This window comes from Lycium barbarum, chromosome 6, assembly GCF_019175385.1.
Source record: "Lycium barbarum isolate Lr01 chromosome 6, ASM1917538v2, whole genome shotgun sequence".
NCBI lineage: Eukaryota > Viridiplantae > Streptophyta > Magnoliopsida > Solanales > Solanaceae > Lycium > Lycium barbarum.
The window spans coordinates 107,646,063-107,674,052 of NC_083342.1; the positions used below are offsets into that span (position 1 = coordinate 107,646,063).

The window sequence follows — 27,990 nt, forward strand, 5'->3', positions numbered from 1 at the left end:
ATCACTTATAGAATGATACTTCTGAGTTTCTTGAGGCATTTTGGCCTGGTATCGAAAGTTCCCTTCATACTTGCGCATTATAGGATTTCTATTGATAATCAACAGTTCATCTTTGATACTTATAAATTTGCAGAAAATATTTCAATCAGAACAAGAGATACATATCCTATCAAGTAGTAGCTCTAACTTTTTCCAACGCTTTAGCTAAAATCTGGATTCCAGTATGCTTTATTCAAGAAAAGCTGGATTCTGTTATACCACTGCAACTGGTTTTCATTATAAACCCAAATCATGTTTCCTCCACTTCCAAAAATTTCAGTGATAGGCAATTGACAGCTAATATTCCAGGAAATAGCAAAATAGCAAGAGCCTTCGGCAACAAAGCTAGGCTCTCTATGACAGCTTTCAAGAAGCAAGCAAGACAGAGAAGGGCATTTTTGTGTCGCAAATTGACAAGAAAAGAATGGACGATTTTAATCCCATTACTCCAAAGATATGCTAATGGCTTACTTCCTATCTATGTCTAGTACAGTATGTGATTATACCACTTGAATACACAGCTGCATCAATAGGTTCCACGTGCACAACCACCATTGCCATCAGAAGCATATACTGGAGGCTGGGAATAACTAGGTAGAATCATTAGTATAACCTGATGGAGCAACGGACTGTATTTAATCCGTAGGAACCTTTACAAATTAGGTGAGTCCTTTTGTCATCAAGTCTTAATCCTCAGGAAGCTTTCATTCCTTTGTTACCACTCATTAAAAAACAAAGATTTAATTGCAACATTTAATGTATACCTGTCCCAAACTTGAAAAATTGAAAGATTTAGGGGAAATGGGATTATTAAACGATTAGTTTTAAACAGCAAAACAATGCAAGAAAGCTGTCATATCTAACATGCAGGTCAGCATTCCAAACATCAGCAAAATCCAAGATCACATATACTCATTAACTGCAACTTGAGGCTGATTAGGTGTTCAAAGAAAACAAACATCTTTTCTTGGGGGGTTGAGGTCGCAGTATTTACATCAAAATTATACCAGTGCCTTCAGATGTTTCACCGTCTACTCGAAGCTAAAGGAACTTGACTTATCAAGTCTACGTTTATTTGCAATTCTTAAAATCTACAAGGGAATCCACCTAACACCCATCACTGCTCTGGAATCAGTTGGATGAACAGTCCTTGGCCCAGTGACCAGGCTTACCACACTTAAAACAAGTGCTTGAATTGGAATACTTCATCCCTCCATCAGCAGCAGAGCGTTCAGAAGACGACTGGGGACAATCTTTTGCCCAGTGCCCAGCATTGCCACATTTGAAACAAGAAGAAGTAACTGAACTGTGGATTTTGTTGATTGAGCCATCCATTTTTGGATTAGTTTGAGAGCTGTTGCACGAATTTGAGAAGCTAGCATTGGCTGTGTTTTCGTTACACCATTTGAAGAACCCACAACTTTCCTAAGAACAGTAACAAACCATTAACAGCCATAAATATAGTGAAAATAATGTATTTGGGCGAGTTATCTCCTTCCTTTGATACCACACAAAAGAAAAGAAAACAAAGAGAAAAAAAAAAAAAAAAAAGCAAAATTAGAAACAGGAACTTTTGCCACAGACATCTTATGTATGAATCTGCAGCAAATATACTTGTTGGTAAAGAATGGAAGTTGAAATGCGACACTTAATTTGTTTTATGGGCCTGTGCTCCTAGCACAATGCACGGGCATATTTGGATACCTCACTTTACAGTTATTAATATCACTACTGAAATTGGTCATGATCCATGATTGTATATAATGTTTGTTAGTGTTAGTGTCCCACATTAGTTGAGAGAATGGATTGTTATCTCCTTAGCTAGCTTTGGGCAATCCTTCACATCATCAACTAGCCTTTTAGATTAAGTTAAGCTCAAGGTATATATTCTTAACATAGTTTAGAGCCATACTCATCCCTATTGTTGTATTTCCTAATGTTGGGCCTCTTCTTATGTTATCCACACTCAAGTTGAACAGTTTTTTGATGCATGGGGATGTTAAAAGTGACTCACATTGGTTAAGGAAATGAGTTATTAATCTCCTTGTAAGTCCATTTTGTCTAACAACTTCAACCAGTCATAGTGAGTTCTCAATTGCACTATAAATGAGATCAAACTTTCTACTAAGAAACGGGGCAAGAACAATATTCAGTCCTGATAGTTAGAACTTCTATAATCGACCCTCAGTCTTTTGATATAACCTTCATTCAAAGGCAAAGGCAAAACACTACTGTGCAGTCATGAGTTCAGGTCTAATTTTATTTAAAACCAACACGAGATCTAGAGCTGTAAGAGCGCAACACATGATATGCGGTTTAGGTGCACGTCATGGGTTCGAACAGTGCCCCAGACAAAAGCCTGATATTTAAATGGAAAAATCAAAGTCAAGTTTTCACCTATGATACCTAGTTGTGAATCCTTGCACCCTAATCTGCTATTGAAGATTTATGTTGCTTGACTTTACTCTATTTATTACCACCTGAATACAAATTTGTTTACAATATTTGTCCGATTACCACCTGAGTACAAATTGTTCACCATACCTGCCTAAAACTTGTTAACTGAACCACTTGAACTTTCTTCATTTTGCACTAGACTCCTTCCTTTTTCTTCAAACCAATCATCCCTCAAAAACTTGATCAGTTTATTCACCCACACTGATTCCAGACTGCAATGTGTTCCTACGACTACTTTCTAAATTCTGATTTTGTGTCATTATGAAGACTTTATAGAGAATGAGATCACTATATGGCTTAAAAAGCAGGAAAAGGGTAACATATCAATAGGCCCTTGTAGTCCGGCCCTTCCCCGACCCCGCACATAGCGGGAGCTTAGTGCACCAGGCTGCCCTTTTTTTCCTCTCATCTGATTTTTGTGCAATCAAATGAGCCTATGTTACACAGGCACACAACCAGGCATTTGTGAAGCATTTCAGGTACTTAGACAATTAATCTCATTAAGATGTGCAACCAACTAGTAAAACAGAAAAATGAGCAGCAATAGGCGATGTCAAACCTGATTAGATGGACATCGGTAGAACTGCCGACCAATATTTTTTCCTGTTTTGGCAGTCAAAACTAGGCATGTGCCAGAACCACATGGACATGAAAGCTCCGGGAAGGAGGAACTAACAGAGTAACTCGGGCCTCGGGTGGTCAGAGTATCAGTAACTGAAGGTTGGTCACACCACTCGAAGAATCCACAACCACCATTCTCCTGAGAAAATAATCAAATCCGAATTAGAATTAGAAATTGGGAATTTTCAAAAATATAAAACCCAACTTAAAATATTACGTCAGCCATAATTTCAGTTTATACAATACTCCCGATGTCCCAATTTATGTGACACTCTTTCTTTTTTAGTATGTCCCAAAAAAAAAAACACATTTCTATATTTATTACTCCCTCTATCTCAATTTATGTGATACACTTTTCTTTTTAGTCTATCTCAAAAAGAATGATACATTTCTATTTTTGGAAATAATTTCACTTAAAACTTCCGCTTTTACCCCTTGTGAAATGATTTAAAGCCACACAAGTATATATGGCTTCTTTCTTAGTAACAATTTAACTTTAAACTTCTCATTTTACTTTTAATGAGATGATTTACAACCACACAAGTATGTAGGGCTTCTTTCTTAGTAACAATTTAACTTTAAAATTCTCATTTTACTCTTAATGAGATGATTTACAGTCACACAAGTACCTATAGTTTATTTTAGACCACAAATTTCAGAAGTCTTCTTTTCATTCTTAAACTTCGTGCCCAGTCAAACACCCTCATATAAATTGGGAAGGAGGGAGTATTATACAACATTATACTTGGAAAAGCATTATAGATAATGTAACAAACTTGTATAAAGTATACTATAATAGTGTATAAAAGGTGTTTATACTGGGTAACAAACTAAAAATATGGGCTACGTGGCGTAAATATTTTCTCTCAGTAGACATGGAGCGTAATTTCGCCTTAGAAATATTGGAAGTCCAGATACTCAAATTTTAGCACTGAAAATGGCATTACAGAAAACTTATACCGGAAAAATATTGTTGATTGATTGGCAGTATGTTTAAGTTCCGATACAAATGTAGAAGCATGAAAGTGTTGTACATTACGTTGAAGTGGTATTACCTGTCTGATAGGGCATTTGTAGAACTTACGGCCAGGATTCTTCTCAGTATTAGCAGTAAGTACAAGGCAATTACCGGATCCACACGCACATTTCTTCTCAGGAAAGTTGGCAGAATCAGGATTTAGTGGATTAGCATCGCAATCACGAGACCAGTGCCCTGATTTCCCGCACTTAAAACACGAATCACCAGCAACATCGGAACTGCTGTGTGATTTGTAGCTGTTGTTAATCGGAGATCCTTTTTTTTGTTGGAATAAAACGCTTTTGTTGCCTTTGAGAACCGCAATATAAGCTCCTTCTTCCACACTGATCGGGTTATTGGTGCTGACGTGGAGCTTTGACTGAGTGGCGGCGGCGGCGGCTGAGATGCGGCGGCGTTTGGCGGCGGCGGAAAGAGCTGCGGCTTCAGCTGCGGCGAGCTGAGATAGGAATTCTTCGTCTTCAAATTCCGCCATTTCTCTCTCTCTCTCTCTCTCTTTCGGCAGTTCCAAAATTAACTTTTTGGCCTCAAATTCGAAGTGTTTTCTACAATTTCCCGCCAATTTTTCCTTTTGTTTTTCTTTTTATTTTATTATTATGATTGTATTTTTCTTGGGAATATGACAGTTTTGATTGTGCACTGCGGTTCACTTATCATTCAATATTGCAAATTTTAAGCTTTGATTTGTCAGACTTGACGATTTTGGTCCAATCATAAGCTAACAATGATGTTAGTACCAATTAATTGGAGTGAAGATGATTAACAGCAAAATGAGGACAACTTGGCTATTACAGCTGATCATTGATTAGATTCAAGATTTCATAAGCTCAACTGTGCTTTCGCTCATGTTTATGGGGAGTTGCTGACTATCTTGTCAACTATGGAGAAAGTTACAACACGCTCACTGTTTTTTATAATGTTAATTCCCCCTTCATCAGGCTAGACAGAGAGGGTATTACAAAATTCAAATTCAAAACAAGAAAGAACCATTTTATTATTAATGATGTTATCTCTAGATAGTCATGTTTAGAGCCATGTAGTTTACATTACTTGTATGGCATCCTTTTGTATAAATGTTCATCGATCCTCCAGTATATGGGAATTATATTCTCATAAGTCAAAATGCCCTTGTCTATTATATCCCCTGAGAATGGTTTCCTGCATTCTTCAATGTTGTTTAGAGGCTATGGTCTATGTCTTCCTCCGTATTTTGCTTATCTTTGATAAAGATAAAGAGTTTAAAATGGTAATTTGACCTTGTTATAGTTGTGGGGTGGAGAATATATTAAGATGAATCGACAAACAAATTGTTTGATGTGAAAAGTCACATCAAGTTTTAAATTTTAATAATTAAATGAATTCGAATGTTATGTACATGTCATATAGATGATGTCACGTAAGAAGGAATAGTCAGGGGCGGAGCTACAACTTCACCTACGGGTAGGCAGAACTCAGTATTTTTGGCTCAAATCACGTATTTGTATTTTCAAACCATCTTAATATGTATAAATTTTTTATCAAGAACCAATAAACTGCGTTTTCTATAATCCAGAACTCATAAACTTTTTACTCTAGCTCTGTCTCTGGAAATAATAGGCTGCGATTTAACCGGCCATGCTTAAGAATTGAATTAATGTTCCGTTCTCTTTCTTTTTTCAATAACTTAAAGAGAATATTTGCAAAACTACCATTGCAATTTTGCCAAGATATGTTACTTTTATTTAACTATATAACTTAATTATTTTCCTGAAGCCCCTATTTATTTGTTTCGATTTACATCCCTGTAATTTTACCCACTTACATTGAAAGAGAATGGCGTAAAGCTGACTGGAATATCACTGTCATTCAGAAAAATGTTGAAAGAGAATGATGAGGTTGTGATTCACACTGGTCACTGCATGTTTTAGCTTCCTGCAATTTTATTGTGGGATCTCACCTTCCTACATGATTTGGTGTACATAAATAACTCCACCCAACTCTATTGTGCGCTTTAGATTAGATATCAAATTATTAAATTAATTTTCATGTGCTTTTCCTTGCATGTAGTCATAAACCAAAAACAATTATAAGGAGGGGGACATATGAAGTTCGTTTGAGTTCTTTAAATAGCTATAAACATTACATCTCGTCAAAAGTCACTCCAAGAAACAAATATGGATATTGGTTTAAACCATCCGATTTAAGTTATGAGATATTCCATATTTTATCTTTAAATTATCTATCTATATCTATATTATATTATATTAAAAACATAAACTCTCAAACCTGAAAGTTAAATTACGTAAATATCCCTAATTTAAATTAAAAAGTTAAACTACTTTAGTACCCTTCTTAACTTAAAACCTAATTACCCTACCAAAAAAAAAAACCTTCGCCTATCAAGCATCCCCAACCAAGCTTCCTACTCCTAACAGTCACAACCATTTGACTAAATGCATACAAATATCCCAAAGTTTCAAACTCCTTCATTTAACTAACAGTTGCAACTATTCCATTCACTAACCTATCTTCTTTCTTCCAAACACTGCTATTTACTTCCCCTAATTAAAGATTTGTTTTTGGGGACATCTATTACGGTCTTGCTCCGAGTATGGTGATAGCATTTTTCGAATCCAACAATCATTACAATTTCATATACACTTTAATTTGATCGTCGGATATATATAGTAGGTACCGACTTTTCTGTTGCTATTCCAAGTTTAAGTAGTTTATGCTTGCAGTTTCAAGAGTTGTTGTCATGCAGTCACTTGGAAGTGAGGAAGGGAAGGAATTGAAAAACAAGAATATGAGATATGAAAATCCTTTTATCATTCTTGGCTCTTTTTCTATTTGGCTTTACCAATTTTTTTCCTTAGACATATGTATAGACAATTCAGATTTCACTTATTTTTAAAAAGATCATCAATTTAATTTGTATGTTAACAGTTGTTACATGCACGTGATGGGACAAACTTATGAGAGAAAACTATTTCCCTGAACAATAATAAATCAAATCAACAAAAATCATAATACAATCAATAAGAGGGCTTTTATTTGTTCTCATCTCTCCAGAAGTTTCCCAACAGTCATATCCTAATCACCTAGAGTTAAGGAGTCAAGACACTTGGAAATTCAATTCGCACATTGACTTAATGTTGTAACAATATTTTATTTTATTTGTTTTTTCACCCAGTGTTCGACATCTGTATTAAGGTCCGGCAACATTGGGATTCGCATTGAAAAGTCTCACAGATTTCATGTATGTTGGTTAATTGATATTTGATTGGTTATAGTAAAGTTTTTTTTAATAAATCTGTTAAACTCTTAATATGTTCTCCTTGCAGTTGATATTGGCATGCACAAATTTCTACTATTCATGGAAGAGCATTAATACCAATGAAAAATGTTCAGGTGAAGATCGAGGATTTAGAAATGATTCTTTAATTTAAGGAGAAATTACTTCATCATCATTATTGTTTTTATTGATGAGTGATCATGTAATTAAAAAGACATATAAACATATATATTTAAGGAGTGTTGGTACATCTTAACCCGTGTTTGTAATATTGAGAAAACTAGAAACAGAGATGTAAAGAAGAACACCTGATAATTACTAAGTTGCATTAATATACAATAAGAAGAAGAAATATTTTGCATGCAACTATGTCATTGATGGGCACGAACGAAAGATGATGTCTTCATCTCCTATCAAATGAAATTGATTAATTGGTACACAATTTGGTAGCACGCGCGAAATTATGTTAATGCTTATTTTCAAGGTTATAAGATATGAATTAGATTTACATTAATACTTGAAACTATAAATCATGAGAATAAATGATTATAATTAGATATTGTTTAAATGTTGGTGACCTTTTTATCATGAATTGGATGCCTTGAGGGAAACATAATATATTAATGTTTTATGCATATGCTCGAAAACAAAAAAATGTAAATAATTTGAATTTTGGCGATTCACATTCATCACTCATACAAACTACTTTATATTTTTCATTTATATTTATTACTCTTTTTTTGTTTTAACAATTGATATTATTTTATAAAATTATATTACATGATTCCGAATACACGTGCAGGGCATGTGTCGAAAATCTAGTTAAACATGAAAAAGGGTTAAAAATGTCTCTAATGTATTGAAATGGTCTAAGTCTAGCATCATTCTATCCATTAGACCACAATTTCCCTTTAGCCTTAACATTAAAAATGCACCTCCTTCCACTTAGCGGACCACAATTACTCTAACATTAATTTTCAGATTAAAAATGCTCATCCCTTTAACCGAAGACGACACATATGAGACCTAAATTAAATAGGTGATACTGATTTATAATTGTGGCTTATAACCATAAATAACCCGACCTGCTATTCGATTTAACCCAAACAGCTAGAATCATTTGTTCGTATCCAATTCCTTTGATCGATGTTTCACGTTTTGTGACCGAATGGATTAAAAAAAACAGTAATGTCTTCTTCATTTGAAAATGTAATTTTTAGTTAAAAACATGTGCAAACGAGCTTCAATCGAATCCACATATAGGTACAGCTCAACTTCTTCATCCTTTAATAATGGTAGATACTAAGAAATTCAGCCCCAATAATTCGGATTAGTCAAGTTATTTATGGTCGGTTCTAATACCACATGGACCAATATATCTATATATATATATATATATATATATATATATATATATATATATATATATATATATATATATATATATATATATATATACATAACCTATTAGAATTTAGAAATAAGTTAAATTTTGTCCTCATCTCAAAATTCCGTTAAAAGAAGGGGCATTTTTAGCCGTAAAGAGCAATTGGAGTCCAATAGGTGGGAGGAAGGGCATTTTTACCCTAAATATAACGTTAGGACAATTGTAATCCAATAGGTGAAATGAGGACAAATTTAACCTATTTCTAATAGGTTATGGGCATTTTTGACCTTTTATCGTATTAACTATACAACTAACTACAAATATAACCCTAAAACTGATCGACAAATTAAGTCGAACAATGTTACTAACACAATCTCAGAATATGCCGAATGAAAGTTCGGCAACCAGCAGTTACTAGCCATATATAACATGTTTAAAATGCATTCCAAATACCTCCAGGTTTCTAAAAAAGGAAACTCAACATATCCCATCAAAAATTTGATATTGTTTGCATGGTTGCTTATAAAAGGAAGCTTCAAGATGGGGGGATAAACGAGTAGTTGACATCACAAAATTTTTGACATAAGTTTTGTTTGGTAAGCTTAGCACATGGTCTTTGTTACGTACTTGGCTAGAATTAAAGTGGAAGCACATACCATGTTATATGCCACCACATGATTCACGTGCGTTTGTTATACAATACTAGCATAAAGGAACCTACACTGTGAAAAATATTTAAAATCTTTTATTAAAATTTGATTTTAGACCACTAATTTTATTAAAAACGCTATAATTTAGCTTAAGACAAGCAATGAGGGATCTAGAATTAGGCCTCATTTGTTTTCATTAAGATTAAGACTTCTGAATCTGAATGCACATCTGAATGATTAAAATGTTGTGTTTAGATCTGAACACTGAATGATTAAGACTGTTTGTTTTTCAACATCTGAACGTGCATAATGTATTTATTTAAACATAATAAATATACAATTCAAATAAAAAGTAACTAAATATTAGAAAATAAATACAAATTTAATAAAATAAAAATATTATTTGATAAAAAAATGAATCATTTATATTTGCTAGTAATGATGGAGATGTTTGTAGTGGTGGTAGGTGGGTTTTTTGGGGGTGGGGTGGGGGGTTGATAGGTTGGGGTGGGTGGTGGTGGTGCGGTGGGTTTGAGGGTAGGGTGAGGGTTTTGAGGGATTAAGGTAGGTGGGTGAGAGGGGGGTATGGGGTAGGGGTAGTGAATGGGGTGGGGTTGGGTGGGTAGTGGTGGGTAGGTGGGGTTGGGTGGGTAGTGGTGGGTAGGTGGGGTTAGGGTGGAGTTGGTAGTGGTGGTGGTGAGTTGGGGGGGTAGTGTTGGGGGTGGGTTGGTGGTGGTGGGTTGGTTGGTTGTGTGGTTGGGATAAGGTGGGTAGTGTTGGGTAGGTGGGGTGAGGGGTTGGGGTGGTGGCGAGTGGGAGGAAGGGGGTAGGGTTGGGGGTGGGTGGTGGGAGGGGGTGGAGCTGGTGGTAAAATTATCCGTACAAAATACCTCTTAATGATATTAAGACTTTGTTCTAGATCTTAATGATTAAGACCTATTCAGATCAAATAAGTACTTAAATCTTAATGTAAACAAATGCACTTAATGACCTAATGTCTAAACCATTCAAATTCAGATCTCCATTAAGTGCAAACAAATGAGGCCTTAGCTTTTAGAGAATATATATTTTTTCATGCAAACTTTATGTTGGTTTATTATACTTTTTCGTTCAGTGTTTAAAGCCTATGAGGGCGTTTATTGTAGATTTATGATATTGGAACCAATAGAGAAATAAAACAAGAAAATTTAGTGCCCAGAAATAACCTTGAACTGCTATTGAGTTCACCTTCAGATAATCAAACTTCTCAACTAGTAAAATCTAAAAGAAAAAATTCAAGCCAAGTAAGTTTTTAAGGTGGTCTGGGAATACCATATGATAGTGATTTTTTACTCTTATTTACTTTCTTAGTGGACTTTAGTTTATTTTTCACCGGAGAGTAGTAATTAAAGCATCTTTTTGAAAGATTATCATAAAGTAGGAAACACAAGTTATAATTAGCGCTAAGTAGGCGTTTGAACATGCAATTTGTAGCTCAAATTAGAAGTTTTGATTTGAAATCATGTACTGTTTGTTTACAACATTCGAATTAAATTTCAATCTTAATTTGAAATTATGATTTCAAATTCCAAATTTACCTAAAAGGTAGAATTTAAATTCCAAGTTTGTGATTATTTTTTAAAAATTTAAAAGTTGACCTCTAAGTTTATATTTTGCCTAAAAAGACCCATAATTTAAAATTTTGCAAGAAAAGATTGCTCTACATGAAGAGATTGTATGTACCATGTGGAGAATATCTAGTTACTAGGTAGTACTATTGTTGATTTATTAGACCTATGGATCTTTATAAAATAATACTATGTGTTTGAAAGTTTGTAATTACATGTAATTGCAAGTATTTATTTATAAAAAGGAACATGGAGATATGCGATTTATCAATGTGACGCCTTAGGATATTCTCATACCTTGTTTATGAACTATGGTTTACTCTAAGACTAAATAAGAGTTGGAGAATTTTTTATAGTTTTCACAAATTTTAGGATTTTCATACTTAAAAGAAAAAGTACAATCTTTGAGATCCAAATTGCATGTCCAAATAAATTTTAATTTTAAATCAACCGGATTTCATCAATGATTTCAAATCAACGGGCCCTAAGAGCTATTTTTGAAATTCAAATATGTCATGTCTGTCAAGATTAAGATATTTTAGAAACCTTAAATGAGTTGGCCATAAAGGTAGTTACCAAGTAAGCTTAAGATTGTCAACATCGAATTAAAGTGAAAATGAAAGAATTCAATTCGTTTTTTTCTTTGCAACTGAAAGCCCTAACAGACCTCTTAATTCTTTGCACTTCAAACAACTAGCTTTCCATAATAGGAAAGTCTTTCAAGAGTGGTTGAACTTGACAACTCAATGCTTATCCAAGAAGCATTATTGGGAAAGTGGGAAATATGATACATGTGATGAAATGCCCAATCCCTTTAAAGTAATTAATAGCCTTTATCAATACAATTAACAACTCGTGTTAAATGTGATCTTATGTCTGTTTTTGGCAAGTTTTGCCCTAATTAATCCACAAAATGGGGATAATATATGTCATCAAAAGAATAAAATCAACTAAAAAAGAACAGCCCTCCCTATTCTTGGAAAGGAATCATTTGTCCCAAGTTGATGAGAAAATTAATAGAGATTTTTTTAGATCCTTGTCGAGTTTAAGAGGTTGTGGAATTTATATAAGTAGTTAAAATGTTATACTAATAATGACAAAACTCACTAGGGACTTAGGGTGATCATTTTGTGGGATATGAGAGAGAGACTAATATTGGAACCTTAGGGGTTAATTAGTGTACTAATCATTAGGTTTATCAATTACTCCCTCAGGCCCATGATATATGACTTTTTAGCTTAGGCACACCTCTTAAGAAATTTACTTAACTCTAGAAAATAAGAGGTATTTTTACTCAATTACCCTTAATTAAACAGTGAATATTTAACATGGTTTCTGGGTTAATTATGTAAAAACCACTTATCTAAATATGGATATATTTAGAAAAACAATTAATATCTTCTTGATTATGTAAAAAATCATTTATTTTGGACTAAAAGTAGAGCTAAAAACATCATATAATATGAACCGGAGGGAGTAATGTCTTTAATAGAGAGATTTACCTATAATAAGAGGCGGACGGATCCAAATTTCAAATTAATTTATTAATAAGTTTAGTCTTTAAGTTTTTAGCATTAAGCTCATTATGTATTTGAAATTATAGGTTCTCTGAAGTTAATATTCATTATAATTTCAATGGTTTTTATATACATATATATATATTTATGCTCAGTGTCAAAAATATATACTAATATGTTACATCAGCCATCACTAATATAACAATATAACCTACTAGTTTATATCAATGTGCGAGAATGACGTGATATAGGTTAGTGAGTGGGCAGGAGGAATTAGGCATGTGGGCAACATGTTCTACATGACATATATTTATATAGTGATGTATCTTGACTTTGTTTGTAACAAATTTTCATGGATTCTGAACCTAACAATCTCTATTTAGATAGTACTATTCTCTAGTTGTCTCTTTCTCTACTTGTTTTTCATTGCAAGTAAATGCTGCCATCCACCACCAAAAGCTGAGCTTTTCCCACACATTATAAAGCACTGGAAAAGGGCCTTTAATTTCTTCTTCAACTTATAAGCAAATGAAGACTTAAGAATTGAAGTAGAAAGGAAAATTAACAATGGGCATGAAGAGGAAGCCCAGACTTAGCCTTCAACTTTTCCCTCTATTGGCTTCCTCATCGTCCTCTTCATCTTCTTCTTCTGCTTCTGAGTTGTGCACTGATCAATCTTTGTAAGTTTATTGATTCCATCTTAACATTTTCACTTACCCAACCCCAAATCCTTCCAATTCATATAAACGCATATATACAACCAAAAAGGTTATAGTGTTAACACGACTGAAGTTGTTTTTTCATGAAAAATATTTTTCAGAGAATAATTTTATGCTTTGCGGTACTGTTTGGTCTGGGAAAATTTTGAAAGAATATATATTGAAAATAGATAATGATATCTAAAATCGAAGAGCGCGTAATGCCCAGGTATTACTTGGAGCAAATAATATAAAAGTTAACACTTCAATAGTGGTAAGAAACAAAAAGAATTGCCCATAAATCAGAGAAGTCAATTTTCACGGGAAAAGTTTTCCTCAAAAAGTATATTTTGGTAACTAAACATAAGAAAATGACCTCATACAAACATTTTCTTGAAAAATGAATTCTTCCTTCGTATATATGAATTAAACATACCGCTATATATATATATATATAATGGGTTTTTTTTTTGTGTGTGTGTGTGTGGTCTTTATTCTTTCAACTTAAGTGATTAATTATTAGTTTTTCAACTATTAAGAGTAGCTGAGCACATTCCTTTTCTTAAAGAGTAGAGTACTATTTTTGATGTTGTTGTTATTGTTATTATTATTATTGAACACCTAGCATATATTAAGACTAACTTTTGGTTTCACATAAATGCATGGCAATCTACTGGTCCACAAGAAACAAGGAGATCACAATTCTCTGCAACACACAAGCTGGGGTTTCATGTGATACATCTGAACTCCAGGTAAGCTATCTTTCTAGAACATTACTCATCAATTATCTAAATTTTATGCTCAATCAAACATGCCAAGTAAAATCAAATGGAGGGAATACTTTTTAGTTATCCTTTAATTTTCATTGTCATTAATGGATTTTTTTTCTAATCTTCTGTTTATTATTATTAATTCTAAATTGTAGTTCTGATCTCTGTTTAATTTGTTGTTGGATTTTTTTGGAAGCATAGGCCTTGGCCATATTATGGCATGCAAGAAGAGAAATGGAAGAAAAATATAGTATTAGTGGATCAAATTCGAGAACACCATATCTGCAATTTCAATTGCATAGCCCTTATGGATTGTCTCTGAGAAAGTCTCTTCAAAGGTTTCTGCAAAAAAGAAGAGGCAGGATTCAAACAGCCACTCCCTACTAAAACCAAGGAAAATGATCAAGGAGATCGTGACAGAGTTTGTCCTGATTTTCTTATCTTATTTGAATTTTTTATTCCGGAAGGAAACGCAAATATTTACCAAAATTGGTTTTTATTTTTCCTAAAAGGAAAATTGGTCTTTTTTTGTTTTTTTGGAGGAAATGAATTTGGAATTCTATATATTGATGACCTTTCCTTTTCACTTTATAACAGCATCCACAATGTAGTCATTTATGGTTGGAGAGTCATGTTTAGGGTGATAATTTATTCGTTTGATATTTTTGTAGTATCTTCTACTCTGTAATTGTTTATCTCCTCCCATATGGATGTAGGTAAATTGAAGAAACCACCTTATATTATTATCATTTGATATATTTCGTTTTTGTTTCTGATTTTTGTTGTTATTGAAAGTTTTCTTTGCTAACTTCCACATGACACCTGATTATTTCGATTCCAAGGGAGCGATGACCTCTATGCATTTCATGAGATAAAAAATAAAAATAAAAAGCCTAACCATCAATAAGGATTATAAGGAAGAATAAGAAGAAAAGGGGAAGATAAAGATGATTAATAGACAAATTCAAAATTTAGAGTTTAATGATTGTCAATCTTATTATGTGTATATTTTAAATATTTTTTATGTGTATCAATAATTTGAGCCGAAAGCAATATTGAGTTCAATTGAATCTACCGAATTCAGCCTCTCCAAATGATGATGTCGATTCCTAATCAAAATTCTTTTGTCGTAATTATCCGCAGATGATTATGATGTTGAATTTAAGTTAGCAAAATGATTTTTTTTTTTTGTTGGCTTTCTGAACATAGTACTTAGTACATATAATAGGTCATCACTTGGAGGTGTAACAATAATAGTGAAGTGCATGATCATCAACAGATAATAATCGCTTTCCTACTTTAAGGATTTGAATGAAGTAAATTTGAGAATTCGTGCCACAGAGTTGTACAAAATTTTAATATTTTATATTTTTGATCAAATTTATACAAGATCATATCTAAAATTCACTACCTTCTCTTAAACATTATATAGGTTGTTCATAATATGGCACATGATAGTTCCAAATTAACCCGTATTGACTATGATTGTTTACTACAACTGACATCAGACCATATCCACTGAATAATAATATTAATACGGCCAAGGAGGTTGAAAAACAGGAGTTTGATATTGATTCCAAAAATTATCGAGCAAAGTCCTCATGATTAGCAATTGTATAAGAACCACAGGCCCCAAGCCACTCCGTGCATGGATTATTATGAACGATGTGATGGCGTCTAGAAGACTGATAATTGAGGCTCCTTGGAGCGTTACGCCGATTATAGCCTTGTTGTAGTCTACTAGAAATAAGAATTTTTAATTAAAGCAAACATTAGGAAGAATTTTTAAACTTTGAGTTGAAAATATTCAAACTTTTAGGCCATTGAGAACTCAATTGAACTATTGTCATTCTAATAAAACAAAAATTAATCCCAGCGGTTTAATTACTAAGCGATTGAACCTACAAAACTAAAAATCCAAAAAGGGAAACAAAATGGACGGAAACATAACAAACTGAAATCACAAAGGACCATTAAAACGAAGTTAAAAGTTCGAAAGACGAGATGTCAAATGGATCTGAAGCCCGTCCAATTTCACATTTCACTTTCGTGGAGAAGACAACAGGGTTAGTTGGGTTTCCTTTTATTACAAGGTCGGATTTAATGGGTGAGTCGGGTTTAACGTATGAAAATAAATATGGCCCGAAAATAGAGTACATGGACAAATATGACCTTAAAGTTGAATGTTCTTTGAGTTTGAGCAGAAAATAACGTAAGGAGGATACTTTTGAAACAAAAATTGCAAAAATGCATTTTTTTTTAATTGAAAGAGCAAAAAGGCACAGAAAATACTAGTCCATATTAAAGACCGAAAACACAAAGTTCTTGCTAATTGAAAGAAAAATAACTTCTGCTATTTATGAGCACACTTATTTTCATATAGTTTAAAAAATACACCATATGTATTTGAAAACAAAATTGTTTAATTTTTGCTACAAAATGAAAGTCGTGTCACAAGACGTTCGTATACCACTTACATGCGTGCTATCAAGAACTTTTAACTAATTAACCGATGGACATTCTTCTTGATCCAAATATTTTTATTCATTACGGTTGTGCAAGGGCGGCTAAATAAAATTAGCGGCATAAAGACAACTTTTAATAAAAAGCCTTAAATATTTTAAATAGAATTTATGTATAAATACATATATGAAAAAAAATTAGTGGCGTTGTTTATGTACTTATTGTTTATAGTGTACTTTTTCAAAATATAACCTTTAAGCTTACAACAAACATCTGATAGTAATATAATTACTTATGTTGGTCATGTTAATCTAAGTTAATAAGATGATAGTCATGCGTTTACAACACATTGCCTTGGATCTTGTTCTAAGAAACTTTATTCACTAAAATGAAGATTTCATTATTAGCTAAAATATTCTATTGTTAAAAGAAGAAAAAACCTTTCTTTCCTTTAGATTTTGTACCTTTTTTCCTACAATTTTGAATATTTCTTTAAACAAAATAAAAATCATAAGTTCATTAAAAAAACTGGGACTTACAGCACTAGCCTCTCCCTTGAACCGTCTCAGGTGACGAGACATTCCTTATCATCTTTTTGGCACTGAAAAATTCATCTAAATGACTTTCTAAAAAAGTTGGGGTAAGCTGAATGAGACTTTGCAGCATTATTTTCATAACTTAAATGACCGTTTAAGTATTTAAATTTATTTGAATTAATTGAAAAGGTCAAAAAAAAGGGAATGGGAAATATTAAAGACCAAAAGCATGATGTTTTCCCCATATTTAAGAGAGGGCTAAAGTCAAAAGCAGCCCCCTAAATTTGTCGGCATCTTTTAACTTGACACTCAAACTTGTCACTTCAATCTTAACAAACCTGCATCTATTAGACATAAAATGATATATGTTAAAAAATGGTCTGTGTAACTCTGCAAATATTATAGCAAATGGACGAATGAAATGATGACACGTGGCCAATAAGAGTAAAAAAAAAAGTAAAACTATTTAAATAATCCAAAAAAGATATTCCAAGAGAAAAAGGAAAAGAAAAAAATTATTTTTGAATTGAACCTCACCTCAACACTCCTCTTTCTTTAATTTTGCCTCTTCCCCCCACATTGAAGTTCCAAAACTCTACAAATACACCCAGCTGAAAAAGATTCCATTGAAGTAAAAAGAAAAAGAACTTGAAAGAACTATACTAAGAAATGAATGAATTAAAATAGAAATTAAAATATAAAACAAAAGAAGACGAAGAAGAAGAATTGCAGAGAGAGAGATGGAAAAGAGATGAAGGAAATGGAGGACGGAGAAGATGAGTTGCAGGGGAGGGGAGTGGGAAGATGACCTGTCTTTGTTTTTTTTTCTTTAAAAAAAAAAAAAATTTAGATCACAGCTATTTCGGTGTATAAGCAGAAAATAATTAATGAGTAATTATTATTTGGACTTATTTTACGCACTTAAAGAGAGTGAAGAACACTTTTTTGTCTTATGAGCATTTTGTGTCTAATAGGTAGACATTTGTTAAAATTGAAATGTTTAATAGGAATATATCCGAGTTGAGGGTTAAAGTGAAAAATGCGAACAAGTTAGAGGGCGCTTATGACTTTAGCCTAAACCGTGTAATATATAACACTTGCTGTCAAGAGTTTTAAATTAATCAATGGACAGTCATCACCCGTTTATATTCTCCAAAATGCAATTGAAACTTTTTTCTCAAGTAAAATATGGTTGTTTTGGATGATAAATTAATAATCTTAAATAGTCCCGAAGTAGAAGCAAGGCCAGAAAAATCACTAGTGGGTCTAGTAACATGCATAACCACTGTTCTTATTTTTTTCAAATGCTTTAACAACCAACCATTAGTACTTGTTTGTCCTAATTAACTACCAATGGATGTTTACTTGGTCAAAAGACACGTACGGTATGGAATTGTTTCCTATTGAATCGGGCCTCTCTATTCCTATCTTTATTTAACTGTCTCTTATACTAGTTTTCCAAGCTAGATTAGAATAAGTGACAAATTAATTAAGGGGTAAAGAGAAAGTGTGTCATTAAGAGAGAACTAATGACAATTGAAACAATGGCACCTGTAGCAGCACCAACACCCGCAGCCACGGCAGCAGCACCAGCATCAGCACCAGCAGCTGCACCAGCAACCAACAACAATAACAATGAGGCTCAGAAAAAGAGTAACAGAATTCAAGTGTCGAACACCAAGAAACCCCTCTTCTTTTATGTCAATCTTGCTAAGGTATACAACCTCATTTATATTTTTCGTCGAGCACTGGCAGATCTAGAATATAGATGCAACAAGTTTGACAGAACTCACTGACTCTAAACTATGAATTTGTTGATGCTAGTCTTATGTAACTAAAAGAATCAAAAGCTATACCTTCAAAAATTACATGCATGCTACCAGAATTATATTGCTCGGACTCTTCAAAAATGCCACTAAATGCATATCGATCCTTCAAAGCTAGTGCATTGGAGGATCCATGCACAACAACATTTTTGGAGACCCGTGCAACACAATTCTGGTAACATGCATGTAATTTTTGAAGGTATAGCTTTTAATTCTTTTAGTTACTTTCCTCATCATTGACACACAGCTGGATCACGATTAAAGGGGATTGATTACTCATCCAATTAATCGACTTGATCCACTATTTTCTAAGCAATAAATGTTTTTTAACATCTTATGATCTTTTTTTTTTCTTCTTTAATTTTAACAAAAGGTAAGGAAAAGAAAAGGAAAGTTTCTTTAAATCTCTTTCTAGTGCATAAATTTTTTGAAGTATGTAGTGATAGAATGCTAGTGCTAGGATTATATACTTCATTTTCCAACTTGTGCAGAGGTACATGCAGCAGCATAATGAGGTTGAGCTTTCTGCTTTGGGAATGGGTAACAATCTTCAATCTCTTTTTTTATTTTGTTTTTAAGTTGTTCTTCTTTTTTTCTTTTTCTTTTTTTTTCTGTTTTTGTCAAACTTGATTATCTCGATCATAAGGCCATTTCTATGTTAAATAAACAAATCAGTTTATTTCCAATTTGTACCAAACTCAAACAGAACAAAAGGACAAAAAGGATGATAGAAGATACTTTAGCTTACTTTTTTAGCATGATTGTTTATTTCTGATCTCGATTCGAATGTAATAGATTTTGTTTTTGCTAATTTGTTTATGTCAAATTGTCAATAGCCATCACTACGGTTGTCACAGTTGCTGAGATTTTGAAGAATGGTGGATTTGCCTTGGAGAAGAGTAAGTAATTGTGTTTACTCTTTTTAGGTACATTGAAAAACTAAATAAATTTCTTAATATCGTTCAAAAGCAACATGGTTAAGTATGCTAGGAAAAGAGCTCCATATTTTTAGCGTGTCTTCCAAGATTAGCAAATCTTGTACATGCTTGAGCCCTTCGTTCGGTAGAAAATCTACACATTTGTTTGCGTCCCTCCAGATGTGTGATAGTGGCGTTGTTCACTTCCAACAAATATCAACAATCTTGCACATGCACATTTATCGTTTAATTTTGGTTAAGAGATTGAATTCTTACTTTAATTTGTAACTCTTATGGTTAAATTATTTGATCCAATATAAACACAACAGAAGTAAAAAATTTCCCTACCTAACACATTACATAGTTTTAGATGACAGGAAAACATACTTATTTAGCTTTTGACAATTAAAAAAAAAAAAGGTATAGAGATTTTAAAAATATTCATTTCTTGGCCAGCTAACTAATATAGTTCTCATGAATTTGATGCAGAAGTTTTAACATCCACAGTTGGAATGAAAGATGAGGCCAAAGGCCGCATGGTTCAGAAAGCAAGAGTAAGCAATTTATTCTTTAATTTGTTCCTTTTAATTGTTGTATTATGTTTTCTTTTCTTTTTTTCTTCTGTTTTTTTTTTTTTCTCTTCCCTGTACAAAGCATACGTACTACTAACCATTTTGCATCACTATTCTGCATTTTTGCTATTATCTCTTACATTCTTTCCTAATCCCTCTTTAAAGATCTCTCTGAAAAGACCATCTTAATAACAACTTTATTATTTTTATGATCAATGTTAATCCTCCAAAAAATGTTGTTGCACATGTATCAAATCCAATCCTCCAAAAAATGTTGTTGCACATGTGTCGGATCCTCCAAAAATGCATAATATTTGGAGGATCTGACACAGATGCAACAACTTTTTGGATGATCCGAGCAACATAGGTTATGACAATTGCCATGTGGTCCATATTTTTGTCGGATCTCCTGCAAAGTGGGAGCTTAGTGCACCGAGCTCCCTTTATGATGACGGAAATTTTGTGAATTTGCAGATTGAGATAGTGTTGACGAAGAGCGAGAAGTTCGACAAGCTGATGACACCAAACAACAATAATAGTGACCGTGCAGTAGCACAAGATGGTGCAGCAACCAACAAGAATACTACTATTGCCAATGACAGTAAAGAGCAAACCAAGAAGTAGAATTACTTCTTGTCTATGCTCAAATCTCATTCTTACTGTATCTCAGTCTAGATATGAGGATGCTACATATCATACTATTCTGCTATTATTTCTTATTATACTTTTTTTTATTATTACTACTATTAAGTTTAAGTTAGAGAGGCTAAACACAGAGTGACAGCAAAGGCAACCCTCAACAAGAGTGTTGTTTGTGAGTTGTGGCTTTTTAGGATTTGCCTCCATATAACTTATAGAGTTTGTCACATTTTGCAGTTCCCTTTTTCAAACTTGTATCTCCCAAAGATACAGCACATATATAATATGATTGCTGTTTTGTTAGTTTAATTCTGCTGCCTCTACACATTGCTTTTAATTCTGCTGCCTCTACACATTGCTCTAGCCATTTTGTTTGGATACTTTATTTTCTCCATTCTTTAGTTTTTCTGTTTTGAGCTATGTTGCTCAGACTCTTCAAAAGTAATATCGTATGTGTGACTGACCAAAATGCACAACTTTTGGATGATCCGACAAGCCCCTCGACATTTTGGAAGAGTCCGAGCACACATGTTTTCCAAAAAAGTAGGGGATTCTACTTTTTCCATAGTTTTATTAAAGGAAAGCCATCCTGACTGAAGAAATCTGAAAAACAAGAATAATACCAGATTAGATAGAAACAAAGTTTATCACAACAAATTCAATAATCCACTATATTAAAATCAGGACTCAAGCCACTCCAGCAGAACTTTATATCAAATTCTCTTGAATTTCAACTTTACATGCAATCTTTACTCAAACCTATGTAGTAAAATGAATCAAAAAAGGGGGGGGGGGGGGGGGGGGGGGAAGGAAGGATGAAAAAGCAAGAAATCATTGGAAAAACATATCACACAATGCTAAATTGCTGCTTGTAGCCTTCTACTAATGGGAGAAACCATGTTCACAGTTCACCCAGAAACTGTACACTTCATGCAGTAGGAGAAAGAACCATCTTTAACTTAATCTGCAAAGAATTCAAAATGAATATGTCAAATAGAATCTTTTGCAGCACCTAAAGCAGGGAAAATTTAATAAAAAATAAAAGCATAAAACGCAGAAATGGGGCAACGAAATAACAAGGAATTCAACTGATATGCAAAGTAGGATTCGGGAGTGGACGACTTCAAGCATATATATTAGTTTCAGTCCCGACTTCTGTTTATGACTGCATTTCCCAAGTCACGAGTCTTTATCAATATCAACATGCAAAATCACTGGTTTGAAGAGGGAATTTGCTTACAATTACTGAGACTTGAGATAACAAAATTTCCATGGTGCAAGATTTCAGGAAAGGCTATCTCCAATCAATCGGGCTAGTATCAGTAGAAAATGACCATATTTACAGCATAACACAACAAGTGAAATATCCACCATGACATTTTTCAGGAAAACAATAAATTCCTAAAGACGTATATTGCAAATCAAGCAACTATTTTGATATACGAACTAATTTATGTGGGATTCTTTGTGCTAAACTTAATACTCCCTCCATTTCAAAATAAGTGGTGTTTTTAGTTTGGCACACCCCTTGAGAAAATTACTCATTCATAGAAAGTAAGATGTATTTTACTAACTTAAGAGGTACCTTGAAAAAGATGTAGCTCTTTAGTAGTTTCTTGGTTATGTAAAACTCTCTTTGTTTAAATAAGGGTAAGATTGGAATAACATCACTAATGCCTCCTTGATAATGTGAAACACCACTTATTCTGAAACAAAATGAAAAGGTAAAAACACCGGTTATTTTGAAAAAAGTCGTAACCTTTCTCACACTTCCAAAATAATCAATGAAATCGCATCAACTCAAAACTATGACCTACATTACCCCCAAGGGCTTTGGTTCCCACAGCAAAGGTAGTAGGTGAAACAAGTATGAAATTCAAGTGGAGAATGGTATAATGAACGGTCTACCAAATCTCAAAGAGTTATCAGTCATGAAACAAAGTACTTTGATCTTGATTTCAAATTATATATGGAAAAATAACTCATTTGAAAATTTATTTCTTAGGAAGATGCAGCAATAGAAGTTTCACTATATTATTTGCAAGAATCTTTGAACCTGTGGACCATACTTGCAAGAATCGAAGAACGTCTCTATCTTCTCCTATCTCATTGATTTTTCTGCAACTTTAATGCCTACAAACCATTACTTCAAGCAAATTAGCATTACTCTTGAATTTCTCATTAGACTCGTAAGTCCATAACGTACAGCATATCGAAGGTATGAGCCTTCAGTGCAGAAAATTCAACACCTAAAAGCCCAAAATTTCTACTGCTATTGGTGCCAGATGTCCATTTGCACAACTTCAATTGTTGTAATTTCACAAAATGATAGAATTCATCGCATCTTTATTGACCTCATAAGCTAATCAAACTGAAACAAGAAAGCAAAGAAACATATGGACTACGACAGAACATGCCATGCATAAGACGTTGTAATCAATTTTCACCTACATTAGATGAGATTTTCTAGAAGAACAGAGTAAGGCAAGACAAGCCATAGGGAAAATAAGGTGTTGCCAACTGAAAGTCACATGCCCTAAATGAACATACTGCACAGCTAATTACCAGTCATTGGAAAATCAAACTTCCAAAACCCTAAGGAAAACTAACTCCTAGTAATAAGTAGATAGATGTGCCATTCATAAGGTATTCACCTTTATTTCCGTGCAAGTTCACCACTTGATCTATCCAAAATAAAATGCAACTGCCGCAAGGGACCAGAAATCTCCTCAATGAATCGAGATCCCTCATCTCCACCCCTCGGTGAGTTGATGGAATGCATAAGAAAGCTGTGTTCTATCCCAAGTGCTTTCAGTCTGCTACTCAAAACTGATAAATCAACTTTCAGATTCTCCATTGTGTCTGCAATTGGCTCTAGGTGCACATTTGGCTCTATTTTGCCATTATTTCTGGAAGACTCCCTATGATCTGAGTCTTTAGGATTGCCCACTTCAACCCACTCATCTGCTGAAAACTCGGAGTTAACATTAGCAATGACTTGGCCAGCCTCATGCTTAGAGAGCAACTGGAGCTTTTCTTCCAATTTGTCCAAACAATTCATAATTTGTTCTCTGCTCCCCTTATCTATGTTATCGACTCCAGATGATGTCTTCATCTCACAATTTCTACTGCCGCTAGTTGGTTTATCAGCATTTACATCACCAGGAACAGTTGAACTGCCATCACTGCATATTGTATGAGCTTGCTTAGCTTTATTTGAACCATAACTGGCCTCAAGCGCATCCTCAAAGAGAGCCATGTTTCCAAGTTTCTTCTTGTAAAGTTCAAGTTCAGCTTCGAAATCTTGAATCTCTTTCTCCTTTTGTGCAAGTAGATCATTTGCTTTCTCCAGTGCTTCATTGTCATATTCAGCTTGTTCTTCCATCATTCTTAGGCATTGCAAAGCTTCCATGTGAAGTGCTGCCTTCTCCTCTTGTAATCTTGTAATCATTGCCATTGCCTGATTCGCAGCAACTGAGGACGCGTTTCTCTCTTCCTCCAACTCTTTATAGAGAGCAGACATTAGTTTTCTATCATACTCCACCTGTCGTTTTAAGCGATCAGACACACTCTCACCTTCGATTTCACTCACTGCGCTTCCTTCCAGAGACAAACCAGATTCATTTCTCTCAAGCGAGATCCTTTTGTGAAGTAGCTGCATTCCAATAATTTCCTCACCATTTACAGACACCCTCGGGCTCATCTCACTCAATATAGTATCGGTACCACAAGCAGCAGACAGTTGTCTAAGTAGGACTTTTAGATCTTCACTCATTCGTGTAGAATCCTTGAATGACCTCTGCTCCAAAAACTTACCAGACAATTGCCTTGCTCTATTGCCAACAGCTAGCTTATAAGCATCGCCTAGATCAAAAGAACCAGCTGTTTGTAATCTAACCTCATTTGGGTCTGATTTAGAATCCAGTTCTGTTTCCCTCTTTGGGATATCTTCACTTCTTGCCCTGGGGACTTCCCCACAACCTTCAACAACTTGGTTGCTTGTCTCACCTGCTGCTGTAGAAATCATAGCAAGATTTATAAATACAGAAAATAGTGAGGTAAATCATTATTAAAGGTGGAAAATACACTTGATAAACCAACCTCAATTTTACTTAAAGCTATTCAATAGCTCTTTGCGTGTTACATGAAAATAAATAAACTGGAAGAAATTGAATGATTTCAGTTAATTGAAAAAGTAGTTGAATGATACCAGCTAATTATGCTGCTGCAATAGTTTCCAAGTAGGAATACAATTAACAAAAGTAACAGTTTAAAGAACAAAAATGGAAAAAATGTGAACTCCATTAATATTTTACTTTTCTTAATCTTCTTCCTATTTAGAAGTTCAAAAGAGAGGGCAAGCTTAGTGCAGCAAAAGTTCAAGAAATTACTCACTCTAATGCATTTTGATCTTGGGGAACAAAAAAAAGATATAGAGCACTCACTAAAATGGATAACGAAAAGAGAAATGAAACAATAAGGAAACAGAACTTACAGGTCTCTCTTGCTACGTCAACAAGATTATCGTTGACACTGGACAAGGGGTTGACTTCATCGAAACTTATAAGATCAGATGGGGCAGATACATCAGTCTTCTGTTCAGTCTGCTGCCAGTTAAATTCCTCTAAACCAAGCGCAACAGCTCCAGTCGAGGTCACAACAGACGCAAAATCTCTAGCCTTTAAGTCTATTTCTGGATCAAGAACTGATGGCTCAGCCACTGAAGCCGAATGTATTAGTTTCTCAGTAGCAACGTCATCAGTGACAGTAAAAATCTGAGGTTCCGGATGCAAACATCTATCAGAAGAATCATCTATCGAATAGTCCCTTGCACGGATTAGAGGCCTAGCACAATCACTATCCGAGTGAGCAGCTTCTGATTCAGAATCGGAGTTAACCTTGACCTTTTTGTACTCCAAATGAGGCAAAGGAACCACGACTGATGTAGATGGTTCGTTCGCAGACTCCTTCGTGTCACCCCCCTCTTGTCCATTAGTCAGTTCAGCTGCATCAGCGCACGAAGATGTAATCTTGAACAACTTTTGGGCATATCCCCTAGAAACACATTCCTCTTTACAACAATAACATTTTCTTATTCCCGAAGAACTCTTGGTTTGCTCCTCATCAGCAAGGTGAGGATCTGCCCCAAGTTTCCCGACCAGTAATCTATAGGTTTCAACATTCGACTTATTTACTGTGGCAAATGAGAAAAGGCAATTCTCGCACATCCCATGAACATCAACAAGGTTGCTGTGAGAATGACAAAGAACTAATGAAGATATCTTCAACTTATGACCAGGGCAGATTAATTCCCAGTAAAATCCAGCCCTTTTCTTGCCAAGAACATGATCCAGCCTCGAGCAAAGCAAACATGGAACTTGCAATTGGCAATACTGGGCAAATTTTGTAACTAAGTAGGCGAAACCACCGTCAATAAACAGAAAAATCATGAGCATCCATTCAAGGAATGCTGAAGTTAAAGCTGATGTTATACTAATAGGACCTTTAATTTTTCCTTTACTAAAGGCCCCCTTTACATCCATATTTGTGCAATGTTTGAATGATAATTGAACACAGCTACCAAGAAATTTTTTAAACTTTGGCACAACGAAATCTGTCATGCACCCTGCAATGAAACAGTAAAAATATGTCAAGAAAACACGAACAGACTTCAAGCGCATGTGATTCAGTTCAATTACACAAAAAAAAAAGTTGCCTAAAATCAATTTACAGAACATTAGTATCATTTTTCATGTGTCACCATATTATCTTGAACTACAAAATACCAAAGGTAGATTCCAAAAAACATAGAAAGGAATCTCAAAAGTTTCCATTTCTCAGATGAAGGAAACAAAAAATCTAATAGTACAAGATGCATAATTCATCAGACACTAGATGTGCAAGTCACTTATCACTAGTTATACAACTGCAACATAAAGTCCAAGCTTCTGCTTCAACATGTTATGCCATATTAATTCAATCCAAAATCACCAAATATCAACTTTTACCGCCATTTTTACTTGCTACAGACTTTCCAAACCCAAAAAACTTCTATTGAGGTTCATTCTTAGAAGCCAAACAATCAAACCACATAATTATAGCAACTTAAGTGCTCAAATTAATCCAAATAAAAAACACCAGTTCTCAAACAAGATACAACACCCCAATAACATAGACAGAATTTGCCACAGACATCAAAAAAAATCTCAACAAACAGTCCTATCAAATCCTATAGAACAAAAAAGGAATCCTTTTTTTTTTCCAAGAATTTGATCACCAATATAATTAATTAAAAAAAAAAAGAGCTTTTGCACATATATAGCAGCAACTTCAAGGTAAAAAGTAAAGGAAAGCAGCAGATCATGATTAACAAATGAAACTGTGTTCAATTTTATGGATACAAGAAACTGAAAAATATACCTCAAAGGACAGCCCTTTTTACTCTGTAAAAAAAAAAAATTCCAAAAGCCTCAAACGAAAAAATGGAGAGATCAGACACATAATATTATATGGTACATGTAATGTACCTATTTAATACTTTAACATATAGTTTGAACGTTTCTGTCAGATATGCACGTTGTTTTCAACAGTGAAGTAAATGAACTAAATTGCATAAACGTCCCTCAAGTATTCAATAGCTCAATTTTAGTACTCATCTTTAAATAGTCTAATTCAACTTTAGTTTTTCTTTTTCCACGCATTCACTTTAGTCAAATAGGGGATTTTGGAAGTCATATATTTTCTTTCTTGATAATTGAAACATCGGCAAATACTATCGGTTAGTAATTGTCTTGGTATTTTAAAAGTCACATCTTCTTCAAAACAAATAAGTATGAACTTATGAAATGACATTTCCAAAGTATTTTGAACTAAGAGTTACACAAAAAAAAAAAAAAGGAAAAAACTAAAAATCCCTCCTTATACTCTAAAAAGTGGGATTATAAGACCCGAATTCATACCTACCAAAACATATATCTAAGA

The 27,990-nt window shown here is 33.9% G+C and overlaps 4 protein-coding genes across 6 annotated transcripts; 2 read left to right on the top strand and 2 right to left on the bottom strand.

The window, feature by feature from the left end:
• Nucleotides 1-925: 925 nt before the first annotated feature.
• LOC132645315 (uncharacterized) lies at nucleotides 926-4,713 on the bottom strand. Its single transcript, XM_060362233.1, has 3 exons — nucleotides 4,173-4,713; nucleotides 3,056-3,256; nucleotides 926-1,464 (listed from the first exon to the last, which is right to left on the bottom strand). The coding sequence occupies exons 1-3, from the start codon at nucleotides 4,626-4,628 to the stop codon at nucleotides 1,171-1,173; spliced, it is 951 nt and encodes a 316-aa protein (XP_060218216.1). The 5' UTR covers nucleotides 4,629-4,713; the 3' UTR covers nucleotides 926-1,170.
• An 8,237-nt stretch (nucleotides 4,714-12,950) lies between these two features.
• Nucleotides 12,951-14,802, top strand: LOC132599944 (protein TIFY 5A-like). Its single transcript, XM_060313096.1, has 3 exons — nucleotides 12,951-13,268; nucleotides 13,972-14,038; nucleotides 14,258-14,802. Exons 1-3 carry the CDS (start codon nucleotides 13,156-13,158, stop codon nucleotides 14,441-14,443), a joined length of 366 nt encoding a protein of 121 aa, XP_060169079.1. The 5' UTR covers nucleotides 12,951-13,155; the 3' UTR covers nucleotides 14,444-14,802.
• A 3,712-nt stretch (nucleotides 14,803-18,514) lies between these two features.
• On the top strand, nucleotides 18,515-21,797 carry LOC132645317 (uncharacterized protein At2g34160-like). The gene is made up of 5 exons (XM_060362237.1): nucleotides 18,515-18,770; nucleotides 19,373-19,421; nucleotides 19,718-19,780; nucleotides 20,288-20,352; nucleotides 20,845-21,797. The coding sequence occupies exons 1-5, from the start codon at nucleotides 18,585-18,587 to the stop codon at nucleotides 20,992-20,994; spliced, it is 513 nt and encodes a 170-aa protein (XP_060218220.1). The 5' UTR covers nucleotides 18,515-18,584; the 3' UTR covers nucleotides 20,995-21,797.
• On the bottom strand, nucleotides 21,637-27,565 carry LOC132645316 (myosin-binding protein 1-like). Of its 3 annotated transcripts, XR_009584091.1 has the most exons (5): nucleotides 27,430-27,564; nucleotides 25,505-26,635; nucleotides 23,664-25,023; nucleotides 23,079-23,142; nucleotides 21,637-21,973 (listed from the first exon to the last, which is right to left on the bottom strand). XR_009584091.1 is itself a non-coding variant. In XM_060362236.1 (4 exons), exons 2-3 carry the CDS (start codon nucleotides 26,628-26,630, stop codon nucleotides 23,666-23,668), a joined length of 2,481 nt encoding a protein of 826 aa, XP_060218219.1. In that variant the 5' UTR covers nucleotides 26,631-26,635; nucleotides 27,430-27,565; the 3' UTR covers nucleotides 21,637-21,973; nucleotides 23,664-23,665. The 3 variants fall into 3 exon arrangements, 2 of the variants coding, with proteins under 2 accessions (XP_060218219.1, XP_060218217.1); XM_060362236.1 differs by lacking the exon at nucleotides 23,079-23,142 and having other exon boundaries at nucleotides 23,664-25,020; nucleotides 27,430-27,565; XM_060362234.1 differs by lacking the exon at nucleotides 23,079-23,142.
• Between the last annotated feature and the right edge of the window lie 425 nt (nucleotides 27,566-27,990).